General features: G+C 37.8%; 1 protein-coding gene and 1 pseudogene across 2 annotated transcripts in view; both read left to right on the top strand.

Annotated features, from left to right (window-relative positions):
* Positions 1 to 16,201, top strand: part of LOC105465553 (MIB E3 ubiquitin protein ligase 1) — a 145,209-nt gene extending 129,008 nt beyond the window's left edge. For both annotated transcript variants that reach the window (XM_024787704.2, XM_071085563.1), the window contains one exon: positions 786 to 16,201. In XM_024787704.2, coding sequence (XP_024643472.1) covers positions 786 to 926 — 141 coding nt within the window. In that variant the 3' untranslated portion in view covers positions 927 to 16,201. The remainder of the gene's footprint in view (positions 1 to 785) is intronic.
* Positions 16,202 to 17,140: 939 nt separating this feature from the next.
* Positions 17,141 to 17,262, top strand: LOC139360161 (U6 spliceosomal RNA; annotated as a pseudogene).
* The last annotated feature ends 816 nt before the right edge of the window (positions 17,263 to 18,078 follow it).

Raw genomic sequence — 18,078 nt, 5'->3', positions numbered from 1 at the left:
TGGCTTATGTCTGTAATCCCACCACTTTGGGAGGCTGAGACAGGCAGATCGCGAGGTCAGATCAAGACCATCCTGACCAACATGGTGAAACCCCATCTGTACTAAAAGTACAAAAAAATTAACTGAGTGTGGTGGTGTGCACCTGTAGTCCCAGCTACTTGGGAGGCTGAGGCAGTAGAATCACTTGAACCCGGGAGGCAGAGGTTTCAGTGAGCTGAGATTGTGCCACTGCACTCCAGCCTGGCAACAGAGTGAGACTCCGTCTCAAAAAAAGAAAGAAAGAAAGAAAGAACCAATTGGGAGACAGTGGGCAAACAGGAATAGAAGTTCTCACTTTGGCCTGTGGGTTTCAGGCTTTTCAGTTCAGAGGTTGGGTTTCACTGGGGACCCGCCCCGTCTGCCTAGAATTTCTCTGCCTCCTGCCTCTATCACAGTGGCGCGATCTTGACTCACTGCAATCTCTGCTGCCTGGGTTCAAGCGATTCTCATGCCTCAGCCTCTTGAGTAGCTGGGATTACAGGCATGAGCCACCATGCCTGGCCATGTTTTATGTATTAATAGTTTTTAGTCTTATGTAGTACCTTTTATACTATCCTGATAGTACAACCAGTGTTTCTATTTTTGTAGGGATGACATTTTAACTATTTAAACATGTTAAAATATTTTTAAAAACTACCAAAATACTATTTGACTAAAACGACTAAAGAAAAGTAATGATATATAATAGTCTGTCACTTTCCGAATATAAAGTGTCTAATTTATTACTTGGTTATCTCACATTACAGACAATGTGCCCCGTGTGTCTGGATCGTCTGAAGAATATGATTTTCCTCTGTGGTCACGGAACCTGTCAGCTCTGTGGAGACCGCATGAGTGAATGTCCTATCTGTCGCAAGGCTATTGAACGAAGGATTCTTTTGTATTAACTAAGACACATGGTGTATTTTGTTAGCTAATGTATCTAGTCATGAGATCTTAGTAGGCATTTGATCTAGTTGGAAGTTCTGATGAGTTAATTTCTAATATCATAGTTTAATTAGGCGGTAATTAAACTGGATTATAAGTTTAATTAGAGTATAATTAGGCTGTAAAGGTACCAGAACAAAAAACCCTACAAAACGGTGTTGGAAATTGTGTTTTTTGTTTTTGTTTTAAATTTGAAAAATCAAATTCATGTAACTCATAGGTAATTTACCTTTGGCTTCTAAGAGGAAAGTCCTTTAAGGATATCCTTTTTTTAAAAATTGCATTTTTCTCTTATAATTTATAAATCTGTTAGATCTCAAAAGACATAATTTTTTGTGATCAGTTATCCTTCATTTCATCATGGTTTTACACAGTGAGTTGATACAGGTTCTCTGAAAAGTCATGCATCAAATAAAAGGGGCAGGTCAAACCATTATGTCACATGGTAAATTATAAAATGACAGTACAAGTTCCAGATAGTTAAGGGAATACCGAAGGGATGATTCTCTTTTTAAGATAACAGGAAGTTATCCACATGTTTCTTTCTGAATTCTTAGAGTAAATGGAAGCATAGAATGAGGGAATAATGACTTTGCATTTATCTTATTTTCTAGATTCAAAAGGAACATTAACTTGAATCAGATTACCAGTTTCAAGATGACTGATAGACAAGAAAAGGAAAAATAAGCAATAATAGTGGGCAACTGAAAAGAAAAAAAAAAACAGGAGTATCTATTAACTGGCCACTAGCAGTTGCCTTTCCTATATTAATTCATACACTGTTTTGTTCAGCCAGTGTTTTTTAAAAAATCCATGAAAAGCGTACTTCAGGTTTTCTGTGATTACTCATCTGGGCTTGAGCTTGATCTGAGCAGTGAAATGACATTGCCCTATTTGGACCTCTGAGGTTCTATTTAGCTTTGCTGATGTACTGAATAGTACCCCAGTGATCTGCAAAAAATAATGCCTTTTCCAAAGGCAGCAGTCTTTTCTTCTTTGTATCAGTTAATTCTGACAGTGTTACTGATTCTGTCTTCATTATAGGCCTTATTTCCATTTTCTCTTTCTTTATAGTAAGTTTTACTGTAAAGAAAACAGTCTTTCTATGTATGCCTACAGATGAGGATATTATTTAAACTGCCAACAATATCCAAGACATGGTCAATAACCTAATTATAAGTACTTTAGAAAGAGTGACCAGGACATTTATAGAAATGTCTGCTTACCGGTAGACTTTAAAAACAACAACAACAACAACAACAACAACAAACTTTAGCGCATTTAATCATTTGGTTTTTTCTCCTTTGAATGATCTCCTTTGTAGTCTTATTGTCTCCTGAGTAAATGTACACATAAATAAGTGTTTGGGCGTTCATTGCTGCTAGACTATATTAGCTGTTTACATAGTGTCTACTATATGCTGTTGATAAGCTTTTTCCTAAAAATAGTTACCCTCTTTTGTAGTTTTTTTTCCCCTCCTTTAAATCTGGCTAGCTTTTCCTACTTCAGTTTTTGTAGAACACCAACTAAATTTGAAAGTATGAAGTCTCTAGCCCTCATAACACTGTTTCTGGCTGTTTAATCATTGCTGCCTTTGCAAGTCCTGGTGAAAGCAATGGGAAGCTTTGCTTGCTGGTTTTGTAGTCTCAACAATTCCATGTATATGTTTAGCTGAGTAACTGCTATCATTTAGAACAGTACAATTTTTATAGATTTCAAATTTGAAAATTTAAATAGACTCAGTTATCTAACAAGGGGCCACTGAGCCTGTTTTTAAAAAAACTATTTTGAAGTTATAAAAAGGTAGAACATCTGACTGATGATGTTCACATAAAGAGACAGACAGACAATCTCCTTGCAGACATGAAAACAGCATGTTAGGTTTTTCCTTTCCTTCCATGCCATGGGCTACCCATCTCTTTCCACTAGATCACCTGGTGAGGAGGGAGCACCTGGCTGACTCCTGCAGAGTTGGCCAATCAGAATTGTGTGGTCCCTAGCTCTACTTTCCTTAAACAAATCCTTTCTGTTTTCTGGCTGCAATGCTAAAACAGATCTCTCAAAGGTAATAGCATCTTCCAGACTAGTTTAATTATTTCTTTATAAGAATATGACATATATTTTTATTATAGAAATAATGTCGTTATAATTTTAGTGCTAGTACTTGTGGATTTTCTGTATTCGTATCACCTTGAAATTTGTTGCGTGAATAGAAAATACTTCTTTATTCATGTTTTCAATCACCTAAAAATTATTTTACATTTATTTTGGGTTTGTGAGAGATAATAAGATTAAGAACTTCATCATTTCAGTGACTTTCCTCCAACTCTCTGAATCTGCTACCTCTTACTATATGTCCCTTAGCAGTACTTTTCCAATTAGGTTTGTTACCCTCCTCATTAGCTAAACCTCTTTATCTTGTGCCTCAAAAGAGCTTTTACTTTTCTTAGAATCATTTAAAAAAAAAAAGAAAAAAACTGACACGCATTCATGCAAAAAAGTATTTATTGGGCTTCAGGGATTAGATACATAACAGTGGAAAAATGGCATCTTAGCACACTCAGAATTTATTGTGCAGCAGTTGTGTATTTTAAGGAATCTGTAGTTAAAAGGAAGAGATCCAAAGTTCCTGATAACATTTCTTGATGTTTCAGAAGAGTTGTCAATGAGTAGTGTCTGGATTTCCTCTCTGTACCCCTCACCCTGCCATTTCCTCCTTTATTCTTCTAAGATTGTTAGCGTTGTTACTCAAAACATACACATACAATATACCGGATGGTGCTATTCTAATGGTATTTGTTCACATAATCTAACATTCTTACTGCTTATACTATATACATATTTAATTTTGTTGGGAGCAAGAAGGTTTTCAAGAAAAGATAATTTTGTATTAGTGTAGGAATATATTAGACAAATGTTTAGCTGGCCAAATTATGCATAAGATATTTGTAACTTTAAACATTGCTAATTGACCAGCTAGCTATGGAAGCATAAAATTAATTGATAATTCATGTTGGAAATACATTTCTTAAATTTATATTTTTATGGCTTTAGCCCGTAAGAGCATTTTAGCATATTGAAATGCATGCTGCTTAAGATGTGTCTGGTTCAAATATGAAAGCTTGCTGAGTCATTTTTACATAGCAGAAACATACTGTCTATGTGTTGCCCAATTGCTGTTTGTCTATTCTGAATTCTGGACCGTTTTTGGACTAGGAATTAGTTAAATTCATGAACTAAGAGAATTAAAGATGGGGTAGAGTAGGAGCAGTACAGTGGGGTTACAACAGATAGGAAAGTCAGCATTTGAGTGTAGAGAAAAAAAGAGGATCATATAGATGTCATCTATAGGCTTTAATACAGCTTGCTTTTTTTTTAATCCAAAAGGAAAAGCACTTATCCTATCAGAATGTCTACCATGTTTTATAGTAATAATTTGTGTAAAAAATAGAATTTTTGAAGTTTTTTTGTATTTTTTGTGATGAAAAACTCATAACATAAAATTTACCATATTAACTGTTTGTAAAGTATACAGTTCAGCCATGTTAAGTATATTTACATTGTTGTGAAACATCTCCAGAACTTTTTCACCTTGCAAAACTGAAACTCCATACCCATTAAACAACTCCCCTTTTTGTCTTCTCCTCAGTGGAATAGAATTTTGACTCCATATAAATCAAGAAACATCTAAATTCTTTAGTTTGTGTTTGCAATATCTAAGATCATGGTAAACATTAAGTTCTTAAAATTTTTGGGAGGGCCAATGTACCTCTCCTCTGAATTGTTAGCAATTAAATTGAGTAGGTTTTAAATATCTGTTAATTGGAAGGGTTTGTTATTTCATTTTGAGCCAGAGGGGAGAGGCACATTTTAAATATCAGAATTAGATTAACTTTGAGTTTGTACTAAATTGGGAACATAATAGATTTTCATAAATTATGTGTGCCTTGTTGGAAATGTCCACTGTCTTTATGTCTGCTTGTAAAAGTTTCAAAATATGTTTTCCCTCAAAAAGGCAACGTTACTTCATTTGCTTGATTATGATAGGAATGCTTACTGATATTACTTGATAGTCATATATAGCCTAGGAACTTTAACATATATATAACTATAGCAGTATTAATAATGATAGTTGTACTTCTTTAAAACATTAAATTTGAGGAAACTTTAATGCTGTCTCGTGTACATTGCTTTACTACAGTGAGGGGGAATATCCTTTAGATTGAGCCTCAATTTACTGGTTAGTAGTATGTGAAACTCTGGTATAAAAACATGAACTAGACAGTAGAGCCGATGAATTAAAATTGTAAGTTGCTACATTGGCATTTTCTACCTCCTTTTCTGTCTGAGTATTACTTTTTCCAGCATTTATTCTTATTTGTGAGGAAAGAGGAAATGGGAACCTGAGGTTAAAATTGACGTTTTTGTTTCATTGAGAATTTAAGCAGTAGGTACAGGAGAATTGACTTGTCACATTAATTTGGTGCCTAAATCCGTAACTGCAAGTTATAATTGACAAGTACAAAATGTCTAAGAAAGGTAATATGCTGAATATTTTACTTTTCCTGTATAGTCTGCATGATTTGTTTCATAAACCCAGCTTATTTCCTCCAAAAAGCAAAATGGTCCTGTAATTTTTAAAATAAAATAAACATGCCGTTTTGTCTGTAATCTATAATTTCAGGAAGTTATTGAAAGTTCTGACTCAGGGCTTTTTAACAGTTCAAGCAGTTGTCAGTTATATTTTGGAAGCTCCATCTGTGTAATTCTTCAGTGCCTTGAAAGAATTATTAACTTGGCAACACTATTAAAACTTTATAAAAGATGGTCTTTAGTGCATGTGTATCATTATATACACGTTTTAAAGTCATATTGCTTAGCTTGTTGTTAATGATTCTGCATGTGTGCTGGGTTTGGGTAATTCTTTAAAGGATGTTTTCTAGATTTGCAATTGATGTTTGTTTTTTAAAAACTGATTATTTATGGCCATGACACTGTTACCAGAAAAGTAATTCTAATTAAGTTATTATGCAAAGTCATCTATAAGTAGTGTCTGGGAAGAGGAGTCGAGGTCACAGTTTGCTATTTTAGAATGAAAGGAGGATCTGTTTGGGAAACATAGATTGTCTTCCCCTCAAATGAGAGAAAAAAAAAAGACCCTTTGTTCAAATGGATTCTGTTTTAAAAAATTATTTTTAAAGGAAATCACAAATTGCATGTCATTCTTAATGCTAGTCTTATAGACTAAATCCCTAAAATTGTTTTTATGTTCAGTATGTTTGTGTCATTGTAAATGCAGTATATTCAATGATAGCAGTTCAATTGACTCATAGCAGTGTTTTGTATTTTTTCCAATTCTTTAGCTTTCAATGTTGGATTAAAGCCTTGTTTGTGAATATAGTTTCTGTATGGCAAATGATTCTGCTTATTAGCTTTTGTTAAAGAATGCTTAGTAAGAGCTAAGCTTTTAAAAGTAATGCAAACATTTGTCATTAATAAAACCTATGGTATAATATCATATAATGCTTTGATCTTTTGAGAATTATTCTTTTATAGTAGTATACATGAATTTTGATTTTTAAAGTATTTAAAAAATCTTAATACATTAAAAAACTTGTTATTGTTAAAAAGGAAATTACCATGCCTTTAAGAAACAAGGGTGTACATCTTCAACTCAGCGTAAGTGTCCACATCTAGAAGGCTCTCCTTGCAATTGTTTACAATTAAGGTACCTCTATCTAAAGGGCCAAAGAAGCTTTTCATATTTTAACACCTCACATTCTTCAGGATTAAGACATATGAAAATAATCTGAATAGGATAAATTTGATAGGAAGTAAATTAACCAGTCTGGAAGATTCATCTTTTTCTATAAAAAGATTATTCCTCTTCACAAGTCAGATGTAGATTTCATTTTCAAGAGGTAGACATTTTGAAGCAATGATCTATTTGGTTTTTAGTTTTATGAGTAAATCATTAATTGTATGCTTTGGGGTTATTTTATTTTCCATGTTAATATAAGCACTTATTTCTGAAGTTATTGAGAGGTCATCTAGCTCCAGTTCAAAAGATTATGTGTATCTGATGTTTAAGAGGAAAAACATCTGAAAAAATCTTTTGTTTATTTGATAAAAGCATATATATTCCAACATTAAAATTGTGAATTTATTTTGAGTAACCTCTAATTAACTGTATTTTTTTGTTTCTGTTGCTGTATAATTAGAAATTTCATGGCAATATTTTTTACTAAATTGAAACTGTATAGGTTTTAAAAATAAAGATGTTTTAGAAAACTTGCTTTATATTTTTTATCATTGATAGTTTTTCATTCTTCACAAAGGTTAAAATTATTTGATAGTCTTTTAGCATAACATTTCCCAAATGTATTGACAATGAAAACATTCAGGCCAGATGTGGTGGCTCATGCCTGTAATCCCAGCACTTTGGGAAGCTGAGGTGGGTGGATTGCCTGAGCTCAGGAGTTCCAAGACCAGCCGGGGCAACATGGCAAAACCCTGTCTCTACAAAAAATACAAAAGTTAGCCAGGCATGGTGGCGCACACCTATAGTCCCAGCTACTTGGGGGGCTGAAGTGGGAGGATTGCTTGAGCCCGGGAAGTCAAGGCTGCAGCGAGCTGAGATTACACCACTGCACTTCAGCCTGAGTGACAGAGTGGGACCCTGTCTCTTAAAAACAACAACAAAAACCTCAAAACCTTTAATGGGTGCATAGGCGTTTATAAGATATAATGAGTATACAGATTAAAGTAGAACACCAAGAATGATTTCTCAGATAAATTATTTGTTGAAGAATAATCATTTGGCAAATAGTTTTTCCCTTATAATAAAACTAGTTGATAAATTCATTTTTATCTTATTAAGGACAAGAAAATGATAGACCTTATTTGGAAATGGAAGACCAGACCTGTAACAGATCATCAGTGAGGGGATGACATGTGAAGGAGGCCATCAGGCAGTGCTGCCTTTGCCCGTAACTCATCAGATGTGATGCATTCAGGCTGCAGGTAACACTTCATGCTGGGGCTCTGCATTTACAGTTAGAGCAGCTTTCTGAAAGGCAGATTTCCAAGATAATATATTCATTATTTTTCATATATTTGAAAGTATTGTCTTCTTTCCCTTCTGTGTTCTTTCTTTGACACAAAACATTAATATTAAGAGTGTGACACTGACAGGCAGTTAGGGAAATACTTTTGTAGGTGAGGTTACCCTAATTTAATAGGGAAACTAGAAGCAGCAAGCATGCCAGAGATTCTGGAATTATCAAAGTAGGAATTTAAAACAGCAACAATTAATAGGCTGTGAGCTCTGATGAAAAAAAGTGGACAATTCAGGTAATTCCAGCACTTTGGGAGGCCCAAGTAGGGAGTTGCTTGAAGCCAGGAGTTCAAGACCAGCTTGAACAACACAGCAAGACCCTGTCTCTACAAAAAAAAAAAAAAAAAAAAAAGGCCAGGGATTGTGGCAGGTGCTTCTAGTCCAAACTACTCAGGAGGCTGAGGCAGGACGATCACTTGAACCCAGGAGTTCGAGGCTGCAGTGAGCTTTGATTGTGCGGCTGCCTTCCAGCCTGAGCAACAGAGCAAGATAATGTCTCAAAAACAAAAAACAAAAACAAACAAAAAACCATGGGTAATATAAGCAGAGAGATGGAAGCTCTAAGAATCAAAAGATTCTTGAAATAATGTTACAAATGGGAATACCAGAAGATTTAAAAAACATTTTATTTATTTATTTTTGGAGATGGAGTTTCACTCTTGTCACCCAGGCTGGAGTGTAACAGTGCACTCTCCACTCACTGCAACCTCCACCTCCCAGGTTAAGCGATTCTCCTGCCTCGGACTCCTGAGTAGCTGAGATTACAGGCGCCCACCACCATGCCCAGCTAATTTTTGTATTTTTAGTAGAGACAAAGTTTTCAGCATGTTGGCCAGGCTGGTCTCAAATTCCTGACCTCAGGTGATCTGCCTGCCTAGGCCTCCCAAAGTGCTGTGATTACAGGCATGAGCCACCACGCTCAGCCAGAAAATTTAAAAAAAATTTTTTTAAAGGAATAGAAGAAACATTTGAATCTATAGTGACTGAATATCCCAAAGATAATGATAGACACCAAACCCCAGATCCAGGAAGCTTAGAGAATATCAGCCAGGATAAATATTAAAAATCAAAAAATTACCATCTCATATTCAAAGTACAGAAAATCAGAGACAAAAAAATCATGAAAGAACTCCAAGTGGGGTTGGGGTGTTGGGGAGGGGCCTTGTTGATAGAGGAGCAAGGATAAGTACTATATTGAACTTCTCCAGAAACTATGCAAACAAGAAGAGTAAAAGGAAATAATTAAAAGGTTGAAAGAAAAAAAGTACTAAATAAGAATTCTGTATCTAGTGAAATTATCCTTCAAAAGTAATGGAAAAGTAAAGGCTTTCTAAGAGAAACAAATATTGAAGGGATTTGGTGCTAGTAGACTGGCCTTACCAGAAGTGTTAATACTTCTATTTAATTTTTAATTTTTGTTTATTCATTTTTATTTTTATTTAGCAATAAATTAAAACATATGGCCAGGTGCAGTGGCTCATGCCTATAATCCCAGCACTTTGGGAGGCAAAGGTGGGCAGATCATGAGGTCAGGAGTTTGAGATCAGCCTGGCCAACATGGTGAAACCCCGTCTCTACTAAAAATACAAAAATTAGCTGTGTGTGTTGGCGGGCACCTGTAGTCCCAGCTACTCGGGAGACTGAGGAGAATCGCTTGGAACCGGAAGGCAGAGGTTGCAATGAGCCGAGATTACACCACTGCACTCTAGCCTGGACAATGAGCGAAATTCCGTCTCAAAACAAACAATAAACAAATAAATAAACATTTTATTGGAGATAAAATTAACCACAAAGAAAGACAGGAAGAAAGGAAGAGAGGAGTTATTTAAAAAAAAAAAAAAAAACCCGAAAACAAAGAACAAAATGGCAGTACTAAGTTCTTAATAATAACATGGAATGTTAATGGACTAAATTTCCCGAAGAAAAGACAAACCAAACTCAAAATTTGTAGAAGGAAAGAAATAATAAAGATCAGCACAGAAATAAATGAAATTGGGACTAGGAAAAAAACAAAAGTTGAATAAAATGAAAAGTTGTTTTTTTTAAAAGATAAAATTGACAGCCTTTTAACTAGACTAAAAAAAAAGAAGACCCAAATAAAATCAGAAATGAGAAAGGTAACATAACATCTGATACCACATAAATACAAAGAATCATTGGAGAATATTATGAATAACGATATGCCAACAAATTGGAAAACCTAGAAGAAATGGATAAATTCCTGCACATATACACCCTGCCAAGATTGAGCCATGAAGAAGTAGAAAACCTGAACAGACCAATAACAAGTAATGAGATTGAAACCCCAATAAGGTCTCCCATCAAAGAAAAGCCCAAGGACCTGATTGCTTCACTGGTGGATTCTACCAAATACTCAAAAGAAGAATTAATACCAATTAAACTCTTCCAAATATTGAAAAGGAGGGAATACTTCCAAACAAATTCTATCAGGCTAGCATTACCTTGTGTATTAGTTCATTCTCACACTGCTATGAAGAAATACCCAAGTACTGCGTAATTTATAAAGAAAAGAGGTTTAATTGACTCACAGTTCCATATGGCTGGGGAGGCCTCGGGAAACTTACAATCATGGCAGAAGGCACCTCTTCACAGGATGGCAGGAGAGAGAATGAATGCCGAGCAAAGGGGGAAGCCCCTTATAAAACCATCAGATCTCATGAGAACTCACTCACTATCATGAGAACAGCATGGCAGAAACTGCCTCCATGACTCAATTATCTCCACCTGGTTCTGCCCTTGACACATGGGGATTATTACAAGTCAGGGTGAGATTTGGGTGGGGTCACAGAGCCAAACAATATCACCCTGATACCCAAACCAGATAAGGACACAATAAAAAAAGAAAACTGTAGGCCATTATCCCTGATGACTATAGAGGCAAAAATCCTCACCAAAATATTACCAAATACAACAACACATTAAAAAGATCATTCACCATGATCAAGTGGGATTCATCCCAGGGATGCAAAGATGGTTCAACATATGTGTCATGCCAGACCCCTAGTGACTCCAAAAGAGATGGCATTGTGTCTGAGAGGCCCAGAAGAGACCTAGAGCCAGTAACTTACTACCAGACATGGTTTATAGAGGACGTACATACAAGGCAGTCCAGAGGTGACAGGGTGGACAGGAGCACTGCTACTGTTTGTAAAAAACATGCAGTTTATATGGCATTTTCATGTAGCAACACCAACCTAGAAAACTTCATTTAACCCAGAAAAGGGGCCTCATTTCCTTGCACATCCTATGTTCCAAGGAACGGGCAGAGGGGTTCAATGTCCTTCATAAGAAGTGAATCTCTGGGTTAGCCACTACTGGATTCCTTAGCTTGGAACTCTGAGCACACATTCTTCTTAGACCATAGGGTCATTCTCAGGGTATATGCTTAAGTTACTGCTGTCAGGTGCATCTGCCATACAATACACAAGTCAATAAACATGATACATCACATTAACAGAATCAAAGATAAAAACCATGTGATTATTTTAATAGATGCTGAAAAAGCATTTGATAAAATTTAACATCCCTTTATGATGGGTGTTGAAGGAACATACCTCAAAATAATAAAGGCCATCTATGACAAACCCATGGCTAACCATTGTACTGAATGGAGAAAAATTGAAGGCTAAGCAATTAGGCAAGAGAAATAAATAAAGGGCATCCAAATTGGAAAGGAAGACATCAAATTAGCCTTGTTCACAGACGACATGATCTTATACCTAGAAAAACCTAATATCTTCACCAAAGTATGTTAGAACCGATACATGAATTCAGTAAAGTTGCAGAATACAAAATCTACATACAAAAATCAGTAGCATTTCTATATGCCAAAAGCAAACAACCTGGAAAATCAAAAAAGTAATCCTATTTACAACAGCTACAAAAAATATAAAATACCTAAGAATCAATATAACAAAAGTAGTGAAAGATCTATACAAGGAAAACTATAAAACTGATGACAGAAATAGAAGAGGACACACATACACACACAAATGGGAAAACATTCCGTGCTCATGGGTTGGAAGAATTAATATTTTTAAAGTGACAATAGTACCCAAAGCAATTTACAGATCCAATGCCATTTCTATCAAAACATGAATAACATTCTTCACAGAAATAGAAAAACAATTCTAAAATGTATATGGAACTATGAAAGACCAAATAGCCAAAGCAATCCTGAACAGAAAGAGCAAAGCTGGAGACATCACACAACCTGGCTTCAAAATTTATTACAAAGCTATACTAACCTAAATAGCATGATACTGGCATAAAAACAGACACATAGACCAATGGAACAGAAATAGAGAACCCAGATATGAATCCATGCATTTACAGCCAACTCGTATTCAATCAAGGTGCCAAGAAATTACAATGTAGAAAGGAGAGTCTTTTCAGTGAATGCTGCAGGGAAAACTGGATAACTATATGCAGAAGAATGAGAATAGACCCCTACACCTTATCATACACAAAAATCAAACAAAAATGAATTAAACACTTGAATCCCAGACCTGAAACTATGAAACTACTAGAAGAAAGCATTGGGGAAATACTCCAGGACATTGGCCTGAGCAAAGATTTCTTGTGTAACACCTCAAAAGCACAGGCAACCAAAGCAAAGATAGACTATTAGGATTACTTCAAGCTAAAAAGCTTCTGCAGAGCAAAGGAAAGAGTCCACAAAGTGAATAGACAACAAAATAAAACATTTACAAACTATCCATCTGAAAAGGGATTAATAACTAGAATATACAAAGAGCTCAAACAACTCAATAGCAAAAAACCAAAAACAATTTCATTTAAACATGGGCAAAAGATCTAAACAGACATTTCTCAAAATAAGACATACAAATGGCCAACAGGTATATGAAAAAATGCTCAATATCACTAATTATCAAAGAAATGCAAATCAAAACCACAATGAGATATCATCTCACCCCAGTTAAAATGGCTTGTATAAAAAATATAGGCAATAAAAGATGCTGGTGGCTGGGTGTGGTGGCAGGGTGTAGTGGCTGAGGGCTGTAATCCTAGCATTTTGGGAGGCCGAGGTGGGCAGATCACTTGAGGCCAGGAGTTTGAGAACAGCCTGAGCAATATGGTAAAACCCCATCTCTACTAAAAATACAAAAATTAGCCAGACTTTGTGGCATGCACCTGTGTCCCAGCTACTCAGGCAGCTGAGGTGGGAGGATTGCTTGAGCTCAGAGGAGGTTGTAGGGAGCTGAGATCATGCCACTGCACTCCAGCCTGGGTGACAGAGGGAGACTGTCTCAAAAAAAAAAAAAAAAAAAAGGAGGGGCACCCAATATGGCCAAATAGGAACAGCTCCAGCCTCCAACTCCCAGCGTGAGTGACACAGAAGACAGGTGATTTCTGCATTTTCAACTGAGGTACCAGGTTCATCTCACGGGTGTGTCGGACAGTCAGTGCTGGTCAGTGGATGCAGCCCAACCAGCGAGGGCTGAAGCAGGGCGAGGCATCGCCTCACCTGGGAAGTGCAAGGGGGAAGGGAATTCCTTTTCCTAGCCAAGGAAGACTGAGACACACACACCTGGAAGATCGGGTGACTCCCACACTAATTTTGTGCTTTGCCAAGGGTCTTGGCAAGTGGCACACCAGATTGTATCCCACGCCTGGCTCAGAGGGTCCCACGCCCACAGAGCCTCCCTCATTGCTAGCATAGCAGTCTGAGATCTAACTGCAAGGCGGCAGCGAGGCTGGGGGAGGTGCGCCCGCCATTACTGAGGCTTAAGTAGGTAAACAAAGCCACTGGGAAGCTTGAACTGGGTGCAGCCCACCACAGCTCAAGGAGGCCTGCCTTGTCTCTGTAGACTTCACCTCTGGGGACAGGGCATAGCTAAACAAAAAGCAGCAGAAACCTCTGCAGATGTAAATGTCCCTGTCTGACAGCTTTGAAGAGAGCAGTGGTTCTCCCAGCAAGGAGGTGGAGATCTGAGAACAGACACACTGCCTGCTCAAGTGAATCCCTGACCCCGTGTAGCCTAACTGGGAGACATCCCCCATTAGGTGCAGACTGACACCTCACACCTCGCATGGCTGGGTACACCTCTGAGACGAAGCTTCCAGAGCAAGAATCAGACAACAACACTTGCTGTTCAGCAATATTCTATCTTCTGCAGCCTCCGCGGCTGATACCCAGGCAAACAGGGTCTGGAGTGGACCTCAAGCAAACTCCAACAGACCTGCAGCTGAGGGTCCTGACTGTTACAAGGAAAACTAACAAACAGAAAGGACACCCACACCAAAACCCCATCAGTATGTCACCATCATCAAAGACCAAAGGCAGATAAAAACCACAAAGATGGGGAAAAAGCAGTGCAGAAAACCTGGAAATTCAAAAAATCAGAGCACATCTCCCCCTCCAAAGGAACGCAGCTCATCGCCAGCAATGGAAGAAAGCTGGACAGAGAATGACTTTGATGAGTTGAGAGAAGAAGGCTTCAGTAGATCAAACTTCTCAGAGCTAAAGGAGGAACTACGTACCCAGTGCAAAGAAACTGAAACCTTGAAAAAAGAATGGAAGAATGGATAACTAGAATAACCAATGCAGAGAAGTTCATAAATGAACTGACACAGATGAAAACCATGACACGAGAACTATGTGACAAATGCACAAGCTTCAGTAATCAACTCAATCAACTGGAAGAAAGAGTATCACTGATTGAAAATCAAATCAATGAAATGAAGCGACAAGAGAAGTTTAGAGAAAAAAGAGTAAAAAGAAATGAACAAAGCCTCCAAGAAATATGGGATTAAGTGAAAAGACTAAATCTACGTCTGATTGGTGTGCCTGAAAGTGACGGGGAGAATGGAACCAAGTTGGAAAAAACTCTGCAGAATATTATCCAGGAGAACTTCCCCAACCTAGCAAGGCAGGCCAACCCTCAAATTCAGGAAATACAGAGAACGCCACAAAGATACTCCTCGAGAAGAGCAACTCCAAGACACATAATTGTCGGATTCACCAAAGTTGAAATGAAGGAAAAAATGTTAAGGGCAGCTAGAGAGAAAGTTCAGGTTACCCACAAAGGGAAGCCCATCAGACTAACAGCAGATCTCTCAGCAGAAACTCTACAAGCCAGAAGAGAGTGGGGGCCAATATTCAACATTCTTAAAGAAAAGAATTTTCAACCCAGAATTTCATATCCAGCCAAACTAAGTTTCATAAGTGAAGGAGAAATAAAATCCTTTACAGGCAAGCAAATGCTTAGAGACTTCGTCACCACCAGGCCTGCCCTACAAGAGATCCTGAAGGAAGCACTAGGCCTGCCCTACAAGAGATCCTGAAGGAGTGCAGTGGCATGATCTTGGCTCACTGCAACCTGTGCCTCTTGGGTGCAATTCTCCTGTCTCGGCCTCCCGAGTAGCTGGGACTACAGGCGCACACCACCACACCTGGCTAATTTTTGCATTTTTAGTAGAGATGGGGTTTTGCCATATTGGTCAGGCTGGACTCGAACTCCTGACTTCAGGTGATCTACCCGCCTAGGCCTCCCAAAGTGCTGGGATTACAGGCGTGAGCCACCATGCCCGGACTTGTTGTTTTTCTTTTTAACTTCATTTCTATGAACTCTACAGAGAAGTATAGTCAACAGGTCTTTAACAAGGAGCAAAGACAATTAAATGGAGAAAGGATAGTCTTTTCAAGAACAGTGCTGAAACAACTGGACATCCATTTGCAAAAAAAATTTAAAAAAATAAAAAAAAATTTAGAGACAGGCCTTACACCATTCACAAAAATTAACTCAAAATGGGTCATAGACCTAACTGTAAAATGCCAAGATACAAATCTTCTAGAAGATAACACAGGAAAAAATCTAAGTAACTTTGGGTTTGGTTATGATTTTTCAGATACAACACCAAAAGCATCATCTATGAAAGAAAAGCCTGATAAGTTGTACTTCATCAAAATTTAAAAGTTCTGCTCTGTGAGAGGCATTGTTAAGACCATGAAAAGAGTCTGGGCACAGTGGCTCATGCCAGTCCTAGCACTCTGAGAGGCTGAGGATCACTTGAGACCAGGAGTTTAAGACCAGCCTGGGCCACAGAGCAAGGCCCAGTCTTTTTTTTTTTTTTTTTTTTTTTAAAAAGGTTAAAAAGAAAAAAGGAAATAAAAATAGCCACAGATTGGAAGAAAATATTAGCAAAATTCACTTAATAAAGACTTTTTTCCAAAATTACAAAGAAGTCTTAAATCTGAATAAAAACAAAACGAAAAACCCAATTTAAAAAATAGGCAGCCAGGCGCAGTGGCTCACACCTTTAATCCCAGCACTTTGGGAGGCTCAGACAAGTGGATCACTTGAGGTCAGGAGTTCGAAACCAGCCTGGCCAACATGGTGAAACCCCATCTCTACTAAAAATACAAAATTTAGCTGTGTGCAGTGGCGGGCACCTGTAATCCCAGCTACTCAGGAGGCTGAGGCAGAAGTATCACTTGAGCCCGGGAGGTGGAGGTTGCAGTGAGCTGAGATCACACCACTGCACTCCAGCCTGGGTGACAGAGCGAGACTCTGTTTCAAAAAAAAAAAAAAAAAAAAGAAAGGCAAAAAGGTTTGAAAAGACAACCTCCCTAATGAAGATATATGTGTATCTATATATATGACAAAGAAGCATATGAAAAGATGCTCAGAACCAATGTCATTATGGAATTGCAATTTAAAACCATGAGATAGTACCACCAACCTATTAGAATGGCTCTAAAATCCATAAAATGAACACCACCAAATGCTGGCAAGAAAGTGGAGTAACAGAAACTCTTATTCATTGCTGGTGGGAGTGCAGAACAGCCCGTGTGGAAGAAAATTTGGCAGTTTCTTATAAAACTAATCACAATATTACCATACAATCTAGCAATCATATTCCTGGATGTTTACCCAAATAAGTTGAAAAACTTACATCCACACAAAAACCTGCACATGAATGTTTGTAGCCCCCAAAACTCAAAGCATAATTGCCAAAAACTAGAAGCAACCATGACGTTCTTCAATAGGTGAATGGTTAAAGAAGCTGTAGGTGCTCGCTTCAGCAGCACATATACTAAAATTGGAATGATACAGAGATTAGCATGGCCCCTGTGCAAAGGCCCCTGCGCTACATTAAAATAAAATGAGTAAACAAAAATGAAAAAATTTTTTTTTCTATGAAGATCTTCTATTAACACTTCTGGTAAGGCCAGTCTACTACTCATGCCTGTAATCCCAGCACTTTGGGAGACCAACGCAGGTGGGTAACCTGAGGTCAGGAGTTCGAGACCAGCCTGGCCAACATAGTGAAACCCCATCTCTACTAAAGGAACAAAATTAGTCAGGCATTGTGGTGTGCACCTGTAATCCTGGTTACTCAGGAGGCTGAGGAAGGAGAATCGCTTGAACCCGGGAGGCAGAGGTTGCAGTGAGCCGAGATCGTGCCCCTGCACTCCAGCCTGGGTGACAAGAGTGAAACTCTGCCTCCAAAAAAAAAAAAAAGACCAGGTATTCAACAGACCAGTAGGGTGGCTATACTGATAGTAGGGTTAATTGGTTGTATATTTCAAAATAACTACAAGAAAGCTGGTCGCGGTGGGTCATGCCTATAATCCCAGCACTTTGGGAGGCCAAGGCAGGCAGATCACCTGAGGGCAGGAGTTCCAGATCAGCCTGGCAAACATGGCGAAATCCCATCTCTACTAAAAGTAAAAAAAATTTGCCAGGCGTGGTGGTGGACACCTGTGGTCCCAGCTACTTGGGAGGCTGAGGCAGGAGAATCACTTGAATCCAGGAGGTGGAGATTGTAGTGAGCCAAGACTGTGCCACTGCATTCCAGCCTGGGCAACAGAGCAAGATTCCATCTTAAAAAAAGAAAACAATAACAACAACAACAACAAAATAGCTAGAAGAAAATAACTCAAACATTCCTAGCATAAAGAAAAGATAAATATTTAAGGTGTTGAATATTCCTATGTACTTATACAA

This window comes from Macaca nemestrina, chromosome 19 (assembly GCF_043159975.1).
Source record: "Macaca nemestrina isolate mMacNem1 chromosome 19, mMacNem.hap1, whole genome shotgun sequence".
Taxonomy (NCBI): domain Eukaryota; kingdom Metazoa; phylum Chordata; class Mammalia; order Primates; family Cercopithecidae; genus Macaca; species Macaca nemestrina.
This window is presented reverse-complemented; position numbering and strand designations above follow the sequence as displayed.